Here is a 25,160-nt window from a genome sequence, read left to right on the forward strand (position 1 = left end):
CCTGTTTTACAATCGCGTATTCATCCCGTTGACACTGGTTTACACCTGTTTCGTTCAAACAGCGCATGCTCAGATAAATTAGTTAAGTGCTGTGACGTCATATCGTTAAGGGAACTCGAAGACCGAGCATACAAACAACATACACCAACCTGCCGAACGAAAACAGAGAGCTGTCAATGCGGAAGTAATCCAGTGATCACTACTGTTTTTACGCGTACACGTACAGAAGCTTATCGTGACTTTTACACCAGGCGATTAGCTACCAAAAATCACTTCGTTTTGGGATATTTTAAATGAGACAAGATCCAGACATGCCTGCCAATTCGGCAAAATCACCGCCCAAGACGCCAGACGGTGGAAGCCGGGTGAGATCGGCGGCCAGCAGTGCTTCTCTACCACCTAACACGTGGGTCGACGATGTTGATGCAGATGTGAATCCCACTACCTTTGAGGATGCCTACAAATTAGAAGATGAGCTTGGAAGGTGAGATATCATCTAGGAGCTATATATGTAAAAAAAATCACTATTTAAAATAAAACAACAGTGCACTGGACCCTCTGGCTCTGCGTAATAAATATATCCTTTGCTCAATTGGAAGTCTGGCCACAAATTTGCTCACCGATAGCTTCACATTTGAGGCGAGCTGTTTGCATTTAAAATAGGATTCGATAAAGCATGACACTGCGTAAAGCAATGGAAGTTCAGTTCAATAAAAACAGCCGATCACAACGGAAGATCGCATCTAAAATGTTGCTAAAATTGCACTTCAACAAAATTTTACTTTTCAAAATAGGCAAATTTTACTCAAAAAATATACAGTTGACTCATTGAAATAACTTTCATCCAAATTTCAATATTAACAGAATAAAAAACATCCATTGCCAAATATGCTAGACTAGAGTTCTCGAGTAACCTACGAAAACTATAGGCGCACACCAGGCCCGTACGAAGGGGCGGCGATTTTGTAAAAAGTGGACTTTTCCTCAAAAATGTGGACCTTTTTGGCCAAAAAAGCGTAAAAACCCTGATTTTTTTGCTTGCTACACTTGCAAATTGTCATATTTTGGGACTTTTTATATAGACCTTTTTCTGATGACGTCACCTAATCGATATTGGGGTCTGAGATGTAAACAAACAACACGTGCGTTTCTCACGTGTCACGGTGTAAAAACACCAAAAAGTGCGTATTTTCTCCTCTGTTTTGTCATATTTCACTTTAGCTGCCATAAAATAATTGATTAAACGGGAACTGTATACAAGTTACCTTTGTTTCCAGTTTGTTTTGATGCCATAAAATACAAAAGATACGGAAAAACCGCGATGCTATTTAAAATTCAATCTTTGTTTTGTTTCACAATTTTGTTTACTTTTTACACCGTGGCGAACTAAACGCGTACTGCGAGCTGGCAATTCCGCGCAGAACGCCTAGCGTGGCGTTAAAGTTGATCGCGCTGCTGGCCGGCGCGGTATTTGCGTTTGGGTGCTGATGACTCGAATGCTGGACCCCAATATCGATTGATTGGTGACGTCTGAGAAAAAGGTCTATACTTTTGCACAAGTCGCACCCCCCCCCCTGCGTACGGGCCTGGCGCACACAACTATACCATGCCGTAAATATTATTTTGTTTTTAAACAATTAAATATGATTTTCAGATTAGGCTTATGTGGTAAATTAAAAAAAATTAAAACAGCAGTAATAACGAGAAATTTTACTAATGTGCGCGGGGGCTTTGAGATGAACTATTAAGGTTTTACCGTCGTCAGCCGAGTCGACTTGACTATTGCGCCTGTTTTCAAGGCGTGCGACGCTGTCGTGTTCGGCGTTATGTTGCAGACATCGCAGAGAACGATGCGTGTTGTGCGTGTCAATGCTATTTTTGCACACCGGCGATAACTAGGGCCAAAAAATAACGAAAACTATGTTTGCTGAGCGAAAAAAAAAAAAGTGGTCGCTTCTAATATATTAAATACATGTACAAACCAAATCTTGCCAGCGTGCTTCCAGTAATAACTGACCTCAAAGTAGGCCTACGACAGTAGGGTCCAATAGATGGTATGAAGTTATAGGCCTACCAAACAAACACAGAATCAGGGTTTTTTTTTTTAACATTAGTCCTAAACGAGTGTTGGTTAAATTGGTTAATTCGCTTTTAATAGTATTTTGGCCTAAATGTTGGGTAAGCATTACGGTATATTACAGGCCTATTGAAGGATATAAGTTTGTAGAACGTTTCATAATGAAACACACTACAACAAAATTAAAAACATGTGAAAATGTTATTGTAGACATATATTATTTTGGCAACATTGTTCCAACTAAGAATATGTTTTGCAGCAAGTGTTCAATGTTTTTGATTGTTATTTTAAAATGTTTTAAAAGTTTATAATCCACCATTTAAATGTTTAAAGCATTTTGTGTTATTGGGTAAAGACCTACTACGTGCACTGAATTCATAATGCATGCGATATAGGCAACACCATCAAAACTATTCGGTTTAAAGAAATGTGTCATACATTTACAAAAATGATATCATAATTGGCCAAACGTTTTTCTACAGCTATAGGCAACCCAGCGTTTAACTTTGCTTTAATTGAACTGCAACAATTGATGATATGAATCCACCTCGAGATAATTCCGAGGTCTATAGTTTTGTGACCAAAAAGTTTCCCTCTCGTAAACGGCACTAAGCATGCTAAGTAGGCCTATGCATATAATAATTGTAGGTCTATTATAGTCAAACACTTCCGCCCATGGTGTCAAACGCTTCGCTTTAACATGTTTAATAAATCCTCTTTTTGGTCATTCGAGTCAGGTGAACATAAAGCTGAAAATAACTCACTTTGTGTAACTTGATAACTCTTTGGCCCAATATCTTTGCAGAATGGGAGTCTTTCTTACACCCGTTTGTGACCAAAATACATCAAATGATATTTTTTTAAAATATATTCTTAGCCTTAATTATAATAGTCGACATCATTATAATTGTTCCTAATTATGGACACTTCTTAGCCTAAGTATCTTTTTTTTTACCTATAGGTAACTTTTTTTTTACAGTGAAAAATTCCCTGCGTAAACAGACAATTCCTTTTTTGTGGCCATATGCGTAAATGAACGCTGATCCGGGATCAGATCGCGCTTCATACCAGCGCTTGGCACGCACTAAAATATCCACGCACGCAATTAACTACGCATGGTGTCGCAGAAAAAATGCATTTTTGACCTATTTTGGTCAATTTACTTGAAAACTAGGTCCGGTACCCCAATTTTTTTTTGCGCGATTTTATAGAGCTTTTTCATTTTAATAACATATATAAAATTAAAAAAATTTTGTCTCGACAATTTTTTAATACAACGCAAAAGGCGATATATTTTGGGCAAATTGCTGATTTTGCCATTGAAGTGTACAGAGATTTTTGGAAATGTACACCTCTTTTAAAACGGCTGTAGCTCAAAAGTGAGGTCCGGCAGCCCCTGTTTTTTTACAGATTTATTATCTACACATATCAATGTACAAAATATGTCAATTTAAAAAAATTTGGTCGATAGGTTTAGTAACGACGGTAAAACCTTAAATAAAAGATGATCTTCTAAAGGTGGAATATGATTGAGGTTATTAACTGAGTTGCATAATTTTTTTTTGTAGGGCAAAATCAAATTTAAGTTAGTGCTTTCTTTCACAAACTTCTAAAAAAAATGTTGTTTTTGTAAAGAGGGGAGTTAAAAGAGCCCATGGAAAGATAAGAGACCATGTTCAAGCAGTCAAAGTCTCAGCATCAACCGATAATGAGGGCCAATTTTTCCATGAAATGCAATAGACAAAAGTGCTATGCACTTACTGCATATTTTTACGGTCTATCGCGAAGACACGCAACGCTCTATCGCTCTATTCTCATAATAGGCCTATCTCAATTACCAAACACCCGTTACCCATATACCTGCCCTGACCTACTATGATATAGGCCTGCGTCTCTTAGTGATGAAGACCCAACTTGACACAACTCTGTTTTCCGATGAGATGCACCTGTTAGTTACATGCACACTGTAAAGCTTTCCGATCAAGACTGCGCGACGCCGGTACTCCGCGACACGCCCGTTGATACTCGCGTGACGCGCTCTGCGAAAGCACGCGATATCTCCGTCGCACGCGATAAGCGCGTGGACAGACGGACAAACTCTCTATTATTAGTATTAAGATTGGTTAATTTTTTTCAAACCTGAATTTTTGCATATATATTATGGTCATTTTCACGGTAAAGGGTGTAACTTTGGATTTTTAACATTTTGATCCGTAGTGTTCTAATAAAGCCACAGAATTCCATGATTTTGGGCCACATAAGTCATCTAGTTAGCAGCTACCTTGGGTAGCATAATCATCTTTGGGAGTTACTGCGTTCAGTTTTAGCAGGCTTAAATGTACTTAATATTGCCATTTTGAAAAACTATAAAAAACAATAACATTTTTGTAAAACCCTGTGTTTTCTTCAGTTAGTTCATGGATAATTTTTCTTATCCTGAAAGTACGGTCATATGTTCAGTCAACACTGCCACATTAGATTTAATTTTGAACAGCCCTGTATTTTTGAGAACAGGACTTTAATATTTGTCGTTTCGGAGGCTTCATTTTCCGTTAACAATTGTTAACAAACTTTGTGGGTATAGCTTAATTTTTGGCTCATAATTCTTGGTTATTTTTTCACTTCTTCTTGATTCATAACAGTTGATATCTTAACTTGAAATGGGTAACAAAAATTAGTCGATTTGCAAGCTTTTAAATTTTTTATAAAATCTTGACTTCAAAGAGCCGATTTTCCGTTAACTTTTTTGAAGCCTCCGAAACAAACTGTTCAGCAAGCTTGGGCAAATATAAATAAAAGAGCTCATCCAATCTATTTATCAAAATGTAGCAAAGTAGATCCTCAAGTTACTTGTTTTTAAATCGTGGAGATATATATCACCGTTGATATGTGCAGAATGTCATAAATTAAAAAAATTTTTGATATTATAGTTAATGTTTGAAAAATATACTGATAAAAAAAAAGCCTGTTTCGGAGGCTTCACATGCAAGTTAACACCATACTTAACAAATGGGTGAAAAAATTAACATGTTATAAATCTACAATATCTGCCGCATAGAACCATTGATTCAATATACACACAAGAAAATAACAGCTTAGATGATCCCAACAGTGTTGTTTTCAAAAAAACTACTTCTGCAATGTTTAACCATATAAAACATGAAGCCTCCGAAACAAAAAAAATGACTTGCTGTGATAATTTAATTTTTGTCACAACTGAAATTCAATACTTAGAAGCAAAGCATGAAAATTGGTAATTGTGATATTTTCTACATATTTTTTCATGTCAAATTGTAGTAGTTAGCCAAATATTTTACTTTATGATCAATTGTGTTGTTAACTGAAGCCTCCAAAACACAAATCGCTTGAATTGCCAATTCTCAAATATAACTCCAATTTCTGTGAAACTTGGCTGGGAGGTTTCTTTTATCAAGTAGTATTTGTACATGAAGTTAGACATTCAAATAATTTTAGGAACCCAATTGAAACTTAAAAATTATGTTTAAGGTTGGGAAATTTCCATTGTAAATGACACTTGATGTTAAAAATTTTCAAAACTGCAATTACAAACATAGCAAAACTTGGTATAAAATTTAACTTATATCTGTTGATTTACTTTGGAATGGGATTTCACATGTATTCCAGCTTTCATGTCATAATTTTCTGAGCTTATGTAAAATACATTTTTTCTTAGATTTTAACCAAAATGCTATGGAAATGTCAATTTTTTTATTATAACTCAAAAGAATTAAGCCTTGAAACATTATTTTACTGGAATTTAAGTTGCATGATTTCAGTAAACAGAAACATATTTAAGTGGTTTGAAATTTTGACCCTAAAAATCAAAGGTTACACCCTTTACTGTGAAAATGACCATACATGTATGTAATTTGTAATGTTTATACAGTACACATGTTATTTGTGTCATTATAGATGTTGGTCCATTTAATGCTGTTTGAAAGAGGCCTCAAGTCAACGGAAGAAATGAACCGTATAAAATCCATTAAGTAATTGAGGCATATAGTACAAGAAAGCTATTGAACAGTGTAGCGGTTCATTCAAGCATATTGATAGACCAGTCCCTCGCCTTTGTTGATAAACAATGATGTCGAGTGGTATATAATTAAGGGGTTGGGAATTCCCAAATATCATGCGAAAATTTGCCTTACAGGTACGTCTCTTCTGTAGCTATTGCTGGGATTTCCCAATTTTTTAAGCCTTATTTTTTTTTTTTCAAAATGGGAATTCCCATTTTTTGGGACAAAATTGTGGTCTGGGAATTTCCAAAAATTTACATGTCTGTGGGTGCCATTAATTTCTGGAATAGCCCAATGTAAAATCTACTCAACACTAATTTGTGTACGTATACGGTACTTGTAAGAAAAACACATTTATGTGACACGATCAAGGGAAATGAGTCGGATGTTGCTATTATTGATTTTGAGATATTGGCAAAGAAAGTGTTAGAATTCTTTTGTTTTATATTGTTTTCAGTAATTGATAAATGGATGTAACTTCGCAAAGAAAAGTCGTATCAACATGGGATTTTCTGTTTCTGAAAGCTCTAAATGTCCTCTTTACAGTTAGCAACCTGGACAACCGATTCTTTTGTTCTGCAAGGCTCACTCAGTCATTTAATGAGGCAATACAAACGATCGAAATTGGTGTTGAAATGAGCAAAATTTTGAGTTACACCTTTTCAGTGTAAAATTTTTTCTCAGCCAAATGAAAAGCAATAATTTTCATTTTTCAGTAAATGGCTGGAAAAACTATAATGCTTGATACTGATTTTTTTTTAAATCCTGGTGTTAAACTTAGGCCTGAAATTCAGTCATTTAGTGTAAGATATTCGATTTTTATAGGCTTCAGCTCGCCCATGAGCTTTTTCTTGGATCAACCTTTTAGCTTTTCAAAGTAATATAGTTCGCTAATGAAGGATTTTCCCCAACTTTCTAAAGCACATCACCGTGAGCTATATATCATAGTTTTGTCAGAATTTCCGCTTTTGATTTCACCATCTTTCACTGTCGGCTGAAAAAATTTCTAAATCAACACGTGAAATCTAAAGGCTAGTACTAGCATTTTGGATCGATATCCCTGGGTTTAATAGGAATACCGGCATGGCTATAGTGTTGCCAGAACTTCAAGCAAAGAAATTCCCAGACCTATAGCGCTCCTACTGATCATGTTTAACCAGAACACCCAATTGGGGATTTAATCGCTGGTCGGGCAATTTGCTTTCAATGAAAAATTGACCTGGATAACAACAAAGGAAATATCGACTATTTCTGTTGGTTGCTCTCGAGATAAAAGTACTCACCATTGCCTACTTTTACTTAGTTTGACATTTTCGGAGCATAAATGGAAAAAGGGTAAAACAAAAACGGAAATTCTGACAAAACTATAACATATAGACCCACACGATGTGCTTTACAGAGGTGGGAAATATCTTTCTTTAGCAAACTATGTTAGTTTGAGACGCTAAAACATGAATTCGTAAAAAGCTGTAGGCTAATTCAAGGCCTATAAAAATCTAAAATATCACACTAAAAGACACAATTTGATGCTTAATTTTAACACCAGGATTTAAAAAAAAATGTATATTCAAGCACCAAGTTTTTAACTGACATTACTGAAGAAAAAAAAATATTGCTTTATATTTGACCGAGAAAATTAATTTCATAGCAAAAAGGTGTATCTCTGAATTGTGCTGATTTTTACATGTATCGATCGACTTTTAGCGCGACTAAGCATTTCTAAAGAATTGGTTGTCCAGGCGGCAGACTGTTTAGAAACATGTGTAAAACTCATTTTTGACCAGGGTCGACATGTGACTCATTCCCCTTGATCATGTCACATATAGTAGAAAAATATAAGGCTTATTACAAATGAAACAATATCAACAATTTTCCAATCCTCCAATTTTCTCACTTCACTAGTCTCTCCTCTCTTGCTTTCTATGATTCCTGTAACTTCAATGACCTTTATGTGGGTGAAGAAATTAATGCAGGCATATCATCATAGAGCTCCGAATATGCATGCATGCATGGAATTGGCAATGAGGAGTGGCCAATGCCATGCCCACCGCTGGCAGGTGGTGAAATCAATCTCGGCCAAGTATGCTTGATCGGAAAAACCCTCCAGCACTACCAAACAGAAAAAGAACGAGAACACACATACATGTAGTTTGTTGCAGGAGATGACTTCATAAAAATCACAGTGTGTAGGTTTTCAGAATAGCTCACATGATAAATTGTTTTTCACAAAGCCAACACAAGAGGATGTTGGGAACAAGGCCAGCCAATTTCTCAGCACATCAATTTGTATCTCAACCTCAAACTGTTATTTGTGTCATTATAGATGTTGGTCCATTTAATGCTGTTTGAAAGAGGCCTCAAGTCAACGAAAAGAAATGAACCGTATAAAATCCATTAAGTAATTGAGGCATGGGCATTTCCATTTTCCACGTTCTTTATTATTGATACTGCAGAGTTTTTCTTTTGAAATGAGAAGAAAATTTGCTCAAAATTACACTTCATCTATTGATAAAATACATGTTACATTTTTGTTCAGATGATGCAATTTTGTAAAATTGACACATTAAATAATTTGGTTTCTTTATGACAACATGCATTTTTTAATCACCCACCCATATAGTACAAGTATTGAACAGTGTAGCGGTTCGTTCAAGCATATTGATAGACCAGTCCCTCGCCTTTGTTGATAAACAATGATGTCGAGTGGTCTATAATTAAGGGGTTGTGCAAAGGGGTGCCTTTTTTGCTCAAAAGGCTTTTAAAATATGAAAACATAGTATAGAAATGTTTTACATTCCTCTCGCTATTTTCACACCATTTAAAATTTGGTATGCAATTTTGCAGGCCGAGGAGGGGGGGGGCAATCAATTTTTGACAGGCCGAGAGGGGGAGAGGGCAAGGTATTTTTTGCATGCAGACAGAGGGCAAGCAGAGGAGGATTGCGAGTTTGAGCCCAATGCCATCGTGTTGTGCACTTGGGCAAGGCGCTTTACCCCAGGGGTGAAATGGGGAGCTGTTAAATACATTTGTAAATGACTAATGTCAGCGGAATAAAAGTGCTTTGATACATAAATTAAATAGCACTTCCTACAAATGTTTATCGTATTTTGAGGAAGCCTCCTTGGACTTGATTGGATTTTTCACCTTAAAAGGGCATTTCGTAATCCACAGCATATCCACCCCCCCTCCACTTTTCTCCAATAAAGTTGAGATTTCTATACCACTGGCAGCCTCTGGCTACGCGTATGTTTATGTACAAAAAATATCTTGCAGATTAATTTGTTCAGAAAAAATATCATGAAATTTAAATTTGTGGGGGGTAGGCCCTATGTGAGCAGTATTTGAGCTATCTAGCTTTGAACTGAAATGCAGACTTGATATGTAGGCCTACATCGAATCATCCGGGTTTCCATTTATAGCTATATGTAATTTGCTATTGGTTTGAATTTCAAAGTGGAGATAAGAAGCCTCTGGTATATAGGTCTAATAGTACACGCTATCTCTAAGCGAACCTTTGAAATCAAATGGTGCTCCTGTTCTTCTGTCACAATAGCAGTGGATGAACTTAAATCTGGTTTATTGTATTTCACCTGCAATGGATGGGGTGTGTGGGGGTGTGTGTACAGAATAGTTAACAGGATCGGCTTAATTAGATATACCCCTTCCTCCAGTGCATCCACCATTGAATTTCAGAGGGAGTTTTTTTGTAATTAAGGAGATACTAGTGAGCTTCACACATTATTTTCCCCTCTTGTAATAAATGAGGCAGAGTTGGGACTCAAACCCAAGACCTGGGGACTTGGAGCATGGAACACAGGCAAACCACTACACTGTGACACTGTTCACATTACAAAATTTCTTCATTCGATGAAGTATAAGTTAATCTTGATTAACTAATTAAGCTTATGAACACATTACGCTGAGCGAAGATCGAAGCGAATACATTGCACCATACACATTTCATGAAAATTAACGAAGCTATTAACTGCCAGCTATTATTAAAGCCGGCAAGGATCACTTGTCACATGATAACTTTCCTTCGTCGAACTAGGCGAGCGTACACATTACAAAATTAGCTTTGTTGAACGAAGTATTCCTTAATAGTCGAAATAACCTTTTTAGCTTCGTTGAAAGAAGCAATTTTAATCTTCGTCGAAGGAAGAAAAGTGCGTACACATTAGGAAAAAAACGATTTGTAATCTTCGTTCGAGGTTTGTCGAAAGAAGAAAATTTTCTAATGTGAACAGGGTCTATGAAGCGACTCACTGTATTGGTACAACTTGATATAGGTGTACATGTACTTAAATATTAAATCAAAGCAAACTTTAACGGCCCCAACACTGTACAAATCCGTGGGGTACAAATATCCAAAGTATTCTGAAATATCCAAGACCAATTTACCCAGGGTTCGCAGGTTTTTGCCGCAGGTGGAAAAAACCGTGGTTTTAACCGCGGTTTTAACCACTTGGCAAAAACAGTTTTTGCCGGCAAAAATGGCAAAAACTAAAAAAATGATTTATAGTTCAATTTTTTCATCTCAAAACAAATTATTAAGTTACAAAAATAAGTTCCCAAGTGTAACAAGGCCAGATTTTGTAATTATAAGCAATATATTAAGAAATTAAAGGCATGCGTTTTCATTTAATCGAAATGTGGCATGTATCAAATTCAAAACTTTTACATTTTATGGACTTGATGAGACAAAAAATATGTTGAATGATTCATTGAAAGATGTGTGTTACTACTATTTATGAGCTTTCTGTGTCACTTTTTAATATTTGAGTGACTATGTGTGAGTTTTGCCAGTTTTTGCCATTTTGCGGTTTAAACCGGGCAAAAACTGGCAAAAACAGTTTTTGCCAGGTTTTTGCCACTTTGCCGGCAAAAACAGGTTTTTGCCGGCAAAAACCGAACCCTGAATTTACCGGTACTTCCAGACAAAAGTTTTTATAAGCAATTTTTAGCATTCATTCCAATTACCACATTTTCATGCATTTCATAATACATAGTTTTATATAATGTGACATTGTGCATTTTCAAAATTTTTACAATCTAATTTGAGTTTGATATAATTTGTAGTAAATTAAACTTGCTTTGACCTGGAGCTCCATTTATGATAACATACATGTACAAATCTGCAATCAGTTTTTGCTGCAATTATATGCAGTGCTACACATTATATATATTATAATACTATTCCGTTCTACATGACCCATTGGACTCACAAAATGGTTTGCACTGCTATGTCTTATCAATCATGTGATCAATATTTATGGTCATGATTTTCTTGTGCCACCATGGCATTAGGAACCTAAATTACATTATGCGTGCCCTTAACCTTGACTTCTCTAAGTAATTAGTACCGTACCTGGTATATAAAAGCATGATTTGTACTATGAAAATTGCGAATATTGTTATTTATTCGGATATTTATTGCTGTACCATTATACATCATGTAATAAACATGGTAGACTACAAAAGGTTGTAAATTTTAAAATGCTATTTTTTACCCTTTAATATTTATAGTCTTGTTACACGCTTTACAGTTACATGTGCGCTCCCCGAATTTCGTACGGGTTACAATATATGAGACAATTAGCAGTAAAGTTCCTTGTCCAGGGGAATTTCAAGCGAACTCAATTTTTCATGAGATGTCTCCGATTATCAAGTCATTCAAAGTAAGGACAAGATATAGTTTCCCACATTCAAAGTGAGGTCATTTTGGCATAGCGAGGACAAAATATCAGTCCTTGCTTTGTAAATAGGTGCACTGGGTGACACTCTTTCTGAGGGGGTATAGGCTAGGGAGGTACGGGCAATTTCCTCTCTTTGTATTGGCTAGACCTATAGAGATAGATGAAAAAATGTCCTCACTTTGAAAGAGTGAAACTCACTCTTATCACTAGGAAATTTATTTGTTCTGATTTATTCAAGATTCGGTCATTTTCTTGACTATTTAAATTGTAAAGAAAATTTTTAGTTAAGAAATAGTCAAGAAAATGTCTGATTCTGAACTAAATCTTAACAAATGAACTTCCTAGTGTATACACACACATCCTCTCTTTGAATACCCGCGCACCTAAGGTACATGTATGTGTAGGGGTGCCAGAGGCTTCCAGCAGTCAAGTTAGCTCAATCGTTAAGGCGTTCGACTATGGTGCCGGAGGTTGCGGGTTCGAACCCTGGCGGTGGCTAGTACGCTCTCGTGGAAAAATTGAGTTAGCTTGAAATTCCCCTGGACAAGGAACTCACTGCTAATTTGTCTCGTTGTAACCTGTACGAAACTCGGTGAGCTGATCCTGGTTGCGATGGTTATTTGTGGAATGTCTAGGGTGTGCGCTCTTGAAGCAGCAAAATCCTGAATTGTTGTTTAATGGTTTATGGAATGATGTGGGCCGTAGTGGTCAGCGACAACCTGTAAAGTGTGCTGAGGCTTGTGGATCAACGTCTAGGCGTTGTGCCTGTCAAAGCGTAGCGCACTATAAATCACTGCGCTTTTTTTTTTTTTTTTTTTTTGAGGAGAGGCACTCAGAAACTTGGACGCACAACTCCATCCTCTTGTCCAATGGTGGATGTCACAGAGACAGCATACTGTCCATAGTTCAAGACTGCAAGTTTTCAAATGATGACAAATGCTTCTTGTATGCATTAAAAAATGAAAATATGCATCTACTATTTAGTATAAGACAGTAAAAAAACACACGTTGATAGGTTGAAATTAAATGGCATATTTTATACATAATGTACACAAAATGTCCATAATTATAGACGTTGATGAAAACAGAATCTATGTTTGCATGCGTAGTTCTGTACATGATCTACTTTTGGCACCTATTTATACATGTATGTACGGGGGTGTGTGGGGGTAGGGGTGCGTATGTAATTACCTGCAAACGTTGACCCACATTAGGATACACACAGTAAAAACCATGGACACACTTGCAACCGTGGACGTCGGTGGTTGCTGGCTATAACCAGGACAATGCAAATAATGTAAAAATGGATAATTTAAAAGTGCACGTTTGAGTTGTTCAGGACAGGTCACGGTTGGAGAGAAAGTTGTTGGTTTGTGTTTGCGGGCAAACGAGGACACACACAAGATTTTTCACCCTAAACTGCGGACTTACTTCCAATCGAGGACAGTCCGCAATCTCAAACTGCTGCAAAAGACCTCAAATGCATGCTAAATGCTTTATAACGCTATTTGCCTTAAACCGAGGACCACACGTGTAAAAACTACCGTCCGCAGGTGATGGCTAAAATTCCGTTTTGTATTATACACACAAAAAATCCGCCATTTTAGTCCACGGTTAGGCGATGAAAACATCATACACACGTCCTCGGTTAGATAGCAAAACACAACATTTGTCCTCGGTTGGCGACAAACACACACAGGTGTGTGTGGTTGTGGTAGGTCCACAGTGTGTCGATTGTGTGTGTCCTCGGTTAGATAAGATCATGCAGAATGAGGTCCTCATTTGCAGGTATATTTACAAACATGTGTATGTGCATGGGGTGTTGTTTTCAACATTGTATACAAATATTATTACAAGACAAATGTAGAAGGGTCACACAATTTGCAGGAACCTCCTTTTTAATTACAAGTAACAAATCTGCCATCTCTACCCCATGCCCATTGACCATAACAATCAAATGTGGTACAAATTGAATTATGAATAATGTGATACAGTTTTGCCGCTAGTGTTTGCAAAGGCTGATAATTGCAGTTCAAATTCAATTTCTTCACAGTTAGCTTGCCATGCATAATTATAGTCTTTACATTTTGTATACTGTGGTGGGTATAAAAATGTACTTGTTTCTCTAGGATCAGAGCGTTGACCGATGATCAGAAGCAGCAGAGTATAGACAGAATGGTAGACTGCAGATCCGTCGCATAACGCTTTTTTATGGGAAATGAACTTTGCTGCTTGGATGATGTCATGATGAGGTTAGCATTTATTCCGTATTGAAAAGCGTGTTCCGACGGAATCTGCACTCGACCGGCCTCAGAAAATTATACGGGATGGGTTTGTTTCAATGTTTTGTTGGTTGATAAAGCCAAGTGTTAGTCCATAGACCATATAGGTTCTTATTAGACACAGTCTTATTTTCACCATAACTGCCTGTCCAAGATTTGACCCTGAAAACATACACCAGACCACTGGCCCTTCTGGGGGTTCAGACATTGTCAGTTCAAATATTATCTCATTCATAACCGTCACTTTCATCTCTTCATTTTTCCTCAAAAGTTTGTGGGGAGCACGGTGGCCGAGCAGAACAGGCTCCGACTCATAATCAGAAGGTTGCAGGTTCGACCCGCGGCATCACCATTGTGTTGTGCCCTTGAGTAAGGCACTTTATCTCGATTACTCCTCTCCACCCAGGTTTATAAATGGGTACCGCTGCATTATTTTATGCTGGGAAGGTAACAGGCTCATGTGGAGAGGAGGTGTGGCGATCCCTCCACAGCGACATTTCATGGTGGAGTCGGGCCTTACCGCTAACGAAAGAGAAATAGGCACTCCGTCCTGTAAAAAAAGCAGGTTCGACTCCTTTACCTTATATTTACAATAATGTATTTTCTTTGCAAGTATGCATTTGAATCATACAAAAAGCACTTTGTGTTCTGCTCATTAAAGAACCTTTCGAGTGGCTTGATCATGCATTTTTTCCTTGCAATTTTGCAATTTGTGACGTCCAGCAAAGATGGCAAATGCCGGTTTTAAGCTAACTCACATAATATGGTTTGGATATCTTTCTGCATTTCGGTCACTGATGTAAAAAATTGTGGGGGCGTTTATGAGAGCGGAGGCGTTTAATATAGCAAATATGGTAATTCTTCCCAAAAGGATACTTCACCACACTGTCTAGTATAATGAAACTTTATTATTACCGAATACCACCTGAATGCGTTTCTACTAAAATATGAGTGACTACAGGAAGAAAATGCATGTTTTCACCAAAAGACCCCTAAATTAAACAAGATGATATTTAAAACCACAATGACTGTGTTAAAAAAGTCTTCAAGGAAGCATAAGAAATGCAAAATAGAAAAATGATTTGGACATCATGAAAGTGTGACTGTTTTACACATGGCAATTAAAATGAAATCCAAGAATGGAATAAGTGCGAGAGAGAGGATAAGGTGTCCGTCCCATATAAGTCACAGTACATTTGATAGTGAATGCAGAATTAGCGGTGAGCACAGCAGGGCTGCAATAAGGGGGTGACTGCATACATTATTGTATATCATTTGTCACAACCACATGAATGTGTCAGTATTGTAGTGTTTGAATCAGTGCTACAAACAATTCATCACATCACCTGTGAGCTCCTCTGTCTTGTAACAAAATAGTGCTACAGGTATGCATGTGATGGTTGAACTGCCGGTGCCTTTGTATATTTGTTTTTCATGCTTTCACCCTCCAACTCTCAGCTTCTGGCTCTGTTCATCAGCTTCTCTCTCTTAGCTAGTTTTTCTCTTCCTCTCTCTCTCTCTCTCTCGTACATATTCTCTACGCATGTTCAGACGTGGGTACTAGTCAGCGTCCACACATGCTTACTCTGACTAATTTGCCATGGCCAAAATTTACATGACCTTGAATTCGCATGACTTTTTTTTTATCAGCCGCAATTTGTTCTTCTGCTTTTTATTACTTTGTTATCTCTTCCCCCTACAACCGGGAAAAAGTATGCCGGAGCTGGTTATGTTTCTGTCAGAGCTGGTTATGTGACTGTTAATTCCTCTGTCTCTGTCTTACTTGCTTTCTCAGTATTTACATTAAGCTTAGGTATATGTGTTATTTCAATTTAAAAAAGTAGGACTTGAAGCCGTGTTTTTTTCCATAGAAATTGACTGGATTTGAGTGTCACAAACAGAATTTTAAAAGAATATTAACAATGCAGTACTGAAGATCATCACATTATCTTTCATGTGCAATTGGGAATGTTGTGATACATTACATACATTCACTGTTTGTCATATTATTCTATTATTGTCAAGAGACTAGAGAGACAAACACATTTCTTTCTTTTCTTGTTTTCAACAGAGGTGCTACATCAATTGTGAAGAAATGCACACAAGTTGGAACCCGTACAGCACGGGCCGTCAAAATAATTGACAAAAACAAAACGGTAAGTGTATTATCCACTGTAAACAATATGTTTTCTCCTTTATGGTAACAGTTAGAAGAAGATTTAGTAAGACAACTTTCAATGCATGATGAAGGCCTGTCATAGTAAGCACATATTTATTAGAGTTTTGTCTGTCAAAAAGGACCAGAATAAGCTAGAATACCACCAAATATTCCTCCATTGCTGACAATGTAATTATGCTGAGTGGTTTTTATGTGACAAATTTACATTCAATTTTAATGTACGATTTAAAAAAAAAAAAAGAGGGCTGAGTTTTCACTGGATTCAGGATTAACACTCCTCAAGACATTGTTTATTCTGACATATTATTTGATCATTTTTTAGAATGATTCTTCTGTTTGATATTTATTGACCTTGCCTTTCAACATCTCTATCAACCCAATCATATTATACAACTAAAAAAATGCACTTAACATATCAGCACCATTGAAATGAAATACTATTAATAAATATTACTGATGCCTCAATATGATAATGCAATTTGTGCCCAGCTTAGATGCTCTTTATGCGGTAACGCCTAAATCTTAAGACTATATCTACAAAAAAACCCATAGAAGATGGATGATAGCTGTTCCTTTTCACTCGATCGCATCTCCAAATCAATAAGTGCGCAAATTTCTCCATGATATTGACACAAACCAGGAAAATAAATTTGCACTTGAGCAAGGCAAGAAATGATAACTATACTGTAGTCTATGCAAAAATTAATATAAATCCCCCATAGAAAGCTTCGGTTTCAACTACATGGCAAGGATATTAGGTATCCGGATTTTACTTGGTGTAATTTTGCAGCCTTTTTGTTTACTGTCGCTTGAGAAGGCAATGATTGCCTTTCACATAGATAAGATAAATTATATTAGATTGTAATAGCAAGGCTGCTAAATTTATTATATATAGAAGCTTCTTATTATAGAAGCAAACAAATTTACACATTTGCAAACAGTATTTGCTTGGATAATTGTCAAAACAGCATAACTGTTGATGACTCTTTATTTCCAAAATGACATTTATTCAGAATCCCAGCAAATACAAACTGTTTTACAGAATCTGATGTTTAAATGTCGGTTATATGATGGGTATACAGGTAATAAAAGGTTTTATTTTTAATAATTCAAAAGTGATTTTGAAAACTTGCTGCCAAACATTTCAGGGTAAAGTAATGTGAGAGAATGTGGAACTTTTCTGACTTCATTATTTCTTGCATTTTTGGAAAGGAAATGCATTGAGGAATGCTATGCTAGCATCAGGGTTTTTTAAAAGGAAGTGTCCGGCAATCACAACATTATGTCTTATATGTTAGAAAAATAATTATCAAGCACGAATCACATGGATTTATTTAAAACAAAGTCATAAACCATAAAAATGAATAAAAACAGCCATCTCTCAACACGCGATACTCAAAATTCCCGCGCCGAAATTGTCTAGAGCAATGACGTTCTAATAATTCAATGAAGCCTGACGACAAATGAGCGCAAATAACCATGATGTCATTGCTCTAGGGAATTTTGAATATCGCGTGTTGAGAGATTGCTGTTTTTATGGTTAATATGTGTTTGTTTGAAATAAAACCATGTGATTTGTGCTTGATAATTATTTTTCCGACATAATGTTGTGATTCCCGGACACTTCCTTTAAAGATTTAAAAAAAAAAAAAAGGTCATAGCCAAAATATGACTGTATATGCCTTTAATTAGCTTATATAGCCCAAATAGTTGTGAATTTGGATATTTCTCTACTGGATACCACTTCATTCATGTTTTAAAACAGTTTGAAATGTGTAGAAACTGTAAAAAAAAACTTTTCAGGATGTCAAAAATGTTGAATGAAAAAAAAACATCTTTTTTGGAATCGCCAAAATTAGGGTCGGTATTCATTTGTACAGTTAAACAAAAAAACAACAACTTTTTTCCAGATTTTCCAGATTTGGGTCGGTCGTTGGAGGACAAGCAAACAATCTTTTGGGGGGAGGCTAATCACAATATCTTGAGCACATTTTCCTGTCAATTTGCTAAAAGCCATGTGACAAGAGCAAAAATGGAAGGAAATATTTAAAAGTTTCTATTTTACCAGTTCCAAGTGAACAAATACATCTTAGTGTGAAAATGTTACAAAATGTGCGGCATGGTTAGAGTTGAAGGGTGAAAACCCTCCCTCCCTCGAAACAATTTTTTTTGGCTTTATTTATTTATTTATTTTATTTTAGGATGAGACATTTTTTTGATTCTTTTTAAAAAGCATTGATACATTGTTCTACTACATGTAGTACAATGTATAGTAATGGCTTACCTATATATGTTATAAGAGATGGAAAGATTCTATCAAAGACAACAAAAAGAATGCCGACATATATTCCCAAAGTACTGTATCCAATGAATTCTAAGTGAAAATTATCAGTAGACGAATCAGTCTGGAGCCTGGAGCCTTGCATTTTCAGCACCTTTCGACATACTGGGTTTGTATGTGAAACACCTAAATTTTTTAGCAGCCACTGCCAGCCAGTCCCACCAAAATTAATGATTCAAATAAAGTACTTCTGCAGAACTTGAGAACCCTTGTACACGTCCTATCATCGCCACCACCACCACCAGTTCCACCACCTACATGTATGCAGCCATGACCACGTAACACCACCCATTAAAACAAGTTGCCTCAATTAGGCCTAATTTGCTTTCTTAATTTGGCCTACATGTAATTTGCATTCATAATATGCTAATTAGTCATTGGCTCTTTGAGGTTAGATGAAAAACTGCTAGTAATCAATTAATGTTTTTTAAGTGTGTTAGCCTGTATGTGGCATGTATATGGTACATTAAAATTGTATACAAAATCAATCAAAGATGACTGTACATTTGTACCATACTGTTTTTCCAGGGTTGTACAATGTTTGGCTAAACAAAATCAATTTTGTTTCTATGCCATTGCAAAAAGTCATTGATCTGTATTGACAAAGTTACATGAAATTAAAAGATAATTAAAACTGCTAATAAGTTATGGCCAACGACCATTTGGATTTAAAGCACTGAAAGTGTAAACTGTTTATTTTCATCATATTCCACACGCAGCCTCTTACAGTTTAGTATCAAATAATTTAAGTCTCACAAATGTATGCTTTAATGATGTGATATTGCCTGCAATGTACATGTACATGTAGCAAACACAACAAAATGTTCAAGACAATTACCTGAATTGAAGTTCACCAAACATGACATTTAATTTTAACTAAGTACTTTAAAAAAATCAGGACTAGAAAGTTTTATTTCTCATGGAGTATATCAGGGCATAATTTAGTGTGGGAACTTTATATAATTTGTATTTATTTTTAATCAAATCTAACACATTTATTATAAAATGGCCAAATATTGTGCTCTGTTCATTGAGGTACATCGACCCTGCAATATAGCAAATCAGTACAGAAAATTGAAATGGGAGAAATGCATTATGGGAAGTGTGCAATATCTCCTCAGATGACAGGTGACTACAGGATGGAAGGAAGAAACGTCACCCTATGCCAAGCAAAAGGTTTTATTTCATAATTATGTGACAATCATTTTGGAAAACCTGAAGGCTAGATACATTTTGTATGTAAGGTTGTATTTCGTGTGACTGCCTGCGACTATGATTTCTTGGAACAACCATCAAGAAAAGCTTGCTGACAACTTACAGGGGCTTATAATATTAAAGTGAAAATAAAACATAATCAGCAACCAAAACATGTATCTAAAGATGGTGTTTGTAAGAGAGTAGAAATTAGCACAGCTCAGAGCAAATCCAGTGTCGAGACTTCAAATGAGTAATCAGTCTTTGCCGTTAGAGGCAAAACATGATTAAAAAAGGGGCTGATTTAACTTAATTGATGTGATTTTGATATTATAACAGGCGACAAACCTCCTTAATTGTATGCCTGTGTATACATACACTCTCAATGATTAGGTTAGCCCGGGCAATTCAATAGTATTGCAACCAGCGAAATATGCAGCTAACTACCTGCATGTCACTATTAACTCTCATGAGACAAAACTGAAGGTGTTGAAAATCATTTTAATAATTCATGTTACATATATACCAGACCACGCATCAAGCTGATAAATTTGTATTTGATCAAAGTTACATAATTTTATTACGAAAAAGATCCAAATTAGAGTAATTTGCTCTAAAAATACAAATTTCTTGCACTATAATATGATAAGGAATAGTGCCAATAAATCCAAGTTGCTCATGAAAGCTGCAATGCACCAGCATAATTATTGTGATAATTAAGTTATGTGAATTTGATCATTTTACAAATGTGGTATCTTGATATGTGTGTTTTTAAGGTTTTATTTCAGTTTTAATGGTAAAAAAGATTGCATGATAGTAATGTTCTCTCTCTCTCTCTCTCTCTTTTTACAGGTGGAAAAGAAAGTTGTACGTTCTGAAATTAGTATTCTTGTGAAATTAGACCACCCTAATATAGTAAGTACTTTGGTTTAAAAAAGTAAAAATGTTTGTTTCTTGTATAGGCAGGGGGGGCACCATTAGAATTTTTAATACATTTTCAAGTATAGTGCATATGCACAAGAGAGTATCTCTATTGCCACATTGTCATAAAAAATATAAAATCTTTCTTAGGGGCTGTGCAATAATTATGAGCCCTGGGGAGGGTAAAATTGGGGGGGCAAGAAATTTTGGCAAGTTTAAAGGGGGGGGCAAGCAATTTTAAATAAAACGCCTAAAAAGGCTTAGGAAAACAGTACGGAAACGCTTAAATATGCAAATTTCCTGCTACAATGCCGCCGCAACATGTATCTAGACCATTTAAGGTTTGTAAATTGGGATCCCAAAAATTGGGCATGCACAAGGGGGGGACAAAGAATTTTGGCGGGCCGAGAGGGGGGCAAGCAATTTTTGGCGAGCCGAGAGGGGGGGGCAAGCAATTTTTGGCGAGCCGTTTGAAAATCATAATTATTGCACAGCCCCTTATTTGTTTTGGAGCACATCCTGACACTAACAAATTGCAAATTTAAAAACATAAAATCTTTCATAGGCCTACATGTACCAGTTTTTTCCTGGTGTTTGTACTGTTTGAAAGTGCTCCAAAAACTAATATGACAGATTTGATGCTGTTTGATTTGATGTTGTGTCAGGATTTTTTTATTGTAAAATATATACTTAAAATCCCCAAAATTTTACTGACAAATCAAAGCAGAGTATCACAAAAGGTGAAAACTGGAACATTTAAGAAAGCTATATTGATTTCTGCAAAAGTTACAAATGTATAATTATATTGATAATTTTATCTTGCTTTGTAAGCAAAATTATGAAAAGAATCTTTTGAAAATATTATTCAAAAAGGCATTCATGTAAATATAATTTTTTTCTAGATTTGAAACAAAGATTGCTACCAGAAATGGAATATGTGCACACAGGAAACAAATTTGCTCCAGCCTTTTTTAAATATATAGAAAGGTACCAAAATAGAAATAATAAATTTATTTTTCAAAGCTAAAATGTCAATATTCAATTAAATGCTTTTTATAAATGTGTCTTTGCCGTCGTTATTAAAAAGAAGATGAACATACAAAACATTACTTTGGACATTTTGCATCAATATTGAGAAATCAAACATGAAAAGATTATTACTGGTTGCAATGATGTACACTACTAGCCAAATTAGTCTCATATATCCATTTTCAAAGTTCAATAACCCCCATATAACTATCAGTGTTCAAAATTTGACCTCAACTTGCGTAGTACCAGTTTTACTACCCAAGACAATTAAAGGTTGTTCTTTGAATGTGCAAGCATATTGGGGTTAAAATACTGTGTCCTGATAGATGAGCATGATTGAGAGTCCAGTAATGGGCTATTCTATTTGAAATCCACCACCCCTGTGAAAGATACACAGGTATCTCAATTCCAGTGGTACTACAATTATATGCATATCCACATGCTCAATATAGGCGGACATTTTGGTGCATTTTATGTAAATGTTAAAATCTGGATGAACACTGGATAATGATGATCAAATCCAATAGACTCTATGCAATAAACGACGTATAACAATTGAAATTGCAGCCATGTTGAAGGACAGTTCGAAGATGACAGAGGTCTCTTGATGAAATCCACAACATTTCATACCTACCACCTGTTTTTTGGTATTTATATTATGATAAATTCCCACAGGAGGACAATTTTTTAACAAGGATGACTGTCATGGTGACATCACTTTAAATGTATACATTCTATTGATCTAGAATTTTACACAATTTGTCATCTATTTTGGAAATTGAATTTCAACTTCTGACAGCTTTTTGATGAAAAGTGTTGGATCTGAAAAAAAACCCTTAAAAAAATGGTTGAACGTTGATGGAATCCAAAATGTACCTCAGGGAGTGTGTTTTTCAAATGGAACAGCCCAATGTTCTCCGTCTGTAAAACAGGATATTAGTCGAGTCGTGTATTTAATTTGGATCAGGGAGCATGACTTGACTTCATCAAACGTTGTTAGCATCGTGCACGGTGACGACTAAAGGGATGCTAGGCCAAAGTCATGATGATTTGCTCAGGTAGTTACAAGTGTTATAATTGAGATACGGATCTCTATATTGTAGGTTGCTAGCCCACACATTTCTCAACCTTCCCATAAATCAAGTTTATGGGTCATATATGTACATGTATGGTAGGTGCACTGGCAATATATTTTATTCAATAGCCCAAACAGTAAATGTAAAAAACACACCAAGCACATTAAACAGTGGCATAGCCAGGGGGAAATTTTCCCCCTTCCACAGAAATTTGACTAAAAATTGACAAATGGGGACAAACATTTGGCTTTGCCCCCACCCCTCCCACACACACACAAAAAATAGGATGGCTACGCTGCTGACATTATAAATACTGATAAATTAATTTAATTAATTTGGTATCATTTTTACCAGCTAGCAGAGGTTGCACATTATTTGTTTCTTGTACTACTCAGTATACAATACATTATCAAATCCGGGCATCAAATTTATCTTCATTCATTCATTATTCTGATCATGTCAGTCATGGTATATTATTAGCCATCTAATGGGTTTGGCAAATCTTCTCAAGACTATGAAGGATCTGCCACGGGAACGACAGAACATGCAGATAATGTAGGCCTGCAGCATACACTATATGCCACTAATGTCACATCACCCATTTGAGAAACTGTTAGCAGCTAACACACACCAGCAGGCAACTGTGGTTACCCTATACTAGTATTATGATCCCAGTCTGTGCCAGTTTCAATCTCATCTGATCAGTCTAACTAGGAAAATCCTTAATACCCAGTACCGTATTCCTAGTCATGAATGCTGCCTAAGCTATAGAGTTAGCTGGCTGCATATAGCACAAATTTGTTGGCGAGAAAAGAATGGTAAATGATAGCCGAGAGGAAGGGTATAAGCTTTCTTGCTGGGTACATTGCTATCTGTCATGAGCCAGTGATTATACATCAGTAGCTATCCGGGGTAGCTATGAAATTACTGTCTGTTTTTTTGTTACATTCGTATTCTGCTGAAAGCAAACTCTACAGAACATGGTATTGGATTATGTCATCTCTGTAATGAGTTCCATCATTTAATCACGTTTTTGAAGATTAAATTCAAAAATAAATATTCAGTACGTCCTAGACAAATTGAATGTTACACAATTTTGATGCACAAATAGAATGTCAGAGCTGAACAGTGGCATGTAACTACTTACTTGTAAAAGCATCATGAGTGTGACAATATCAAACATGTTAACCCTAGCTGCCAAACATAAAAAAACCTTCAATGAACAAATTAACTGCAAGCACACGTATCCCATGTGATCCGATTGCATCATCATTCAAACAGACATGGCACGAAAACCTTGGCCAGGCCAAGGTACACACCTGCGGCGTGCTACTATAGCACCCACTGGAATCCATGGTTCACAATCACACAGGAGAAAACAAATTGTCTTCATCTTCTTTCCTCCTCCTTCTTTCCTTTGCCAAAAAGCACCCGAGGCATTAGGCGTAATAACGCCTCATTTTCCCTCGTAGTCTAGATATTAGTTAATCTGTGATTAATCCCTGCCAAACATAAATAAGCCTCAATTCACAAAGTAACGTAACTGCAACTTAGGCACATATCCCACATGATCCGAGATCATTCGAACAACATGGGCACGAATACCTTGGCCAAGGTACACATGCTATCCATGGTCAAGTGTCTAGCACCAGAGGAGTCAATAGTTCAAAATTGCACAGGAGAAAACATCCTTTTTCTTCATCTTCTTTACTTCCTTCTTTCCTTTCCCTTCCCCAAATAGCACCTGGGGCATTAGCGTTCAGCTTGCAGAAGAATCACCAAAATGCTTTGCTTTCATACATGTATGTCTATACATGGTTCAGCATGAACATGTAAAGTTTGTGTTGATTTACAGATCAAAATTTGTGGGTTATTCCGTTTGAAATCTGCCACACTCTGTTGGAAGATTTAAGAAAAGAGCATGCATGTTTTTCAATGTAATTACCCATTTGTCTATTCTATTTGAAACCCATACTCCCTTTGTGGAAAACTTTACATCTTCCACAAGGGGAGAGTGGATTTAAAATGGAATAGCCCATTGCTGAGAAACTCATCAAGACAGGTTTCATATTGGTTTTCCCCCTTTTCAAAATTTGGGAAAAAAAGAGCATACATGTACTTGCAAAATTGCGTTATAATCAAATAATGCAGTTTAGTAGTTAGCAAACAAATCGTTGTGTTTGATTGTGTATCAAATTCTGTGTGTCGTGACCTTTTCTGACATAAAAGACCTATTAAATTTCCATCCTTTTTTTCATCCTTGCACAATTGAAGGTTTTTTTGTGTATGTTACAAGTCTCCATTTAAAGAGTTCAGATATAATTATAT

The 25,160-nt window shown here is 36.1% G+C and overlaps 1 protein-coding gene across 1 annotated transcript in view; it reads left to right on the top strand.

Annotated features, from left to right (window-relative positions):
* The first annotated feature begins 98 nt into the window (after positions 1–98).
* LOC140152877 (calcium/calmodulin-dependent protein kinase type IV-like) overlaps positions 99–25,160 on the top strand; it is a 49,120-nt gene continuing 24,058 nt past the window's right edge. Inside the window, exons 1-3 of the mRNA XM_072175404.1 lie at positions 99–484; positions 16,164–16,248; positions 20,659–20,721. Coding sequence (XP_072031505.1) covers positions 294–484; positions 16,164–16,248; positions 20,659–20,721 — 339 coding nt within the window. The 5' untranslated portion in view covers positions 99–293. The remainder of the gene's footprint in view (positions 485–16,163; positions 16,249–20,658; positions 20,722–25,160) is intronic.

Source organism: Amphiura filiformis, chromosome 5, assembly GCF_039555335.1.
Source record: "Amphiura filiformis chromosome 5, Afil_fr2py, whole genome shotgun sequence".
Lineage (NCBI taxonomy): Eukaryota > Metazoa > Echinodermata > Ophiuroidea > Amphilepidida > Amphiuridae > Amphiura > Amphiura filiformis.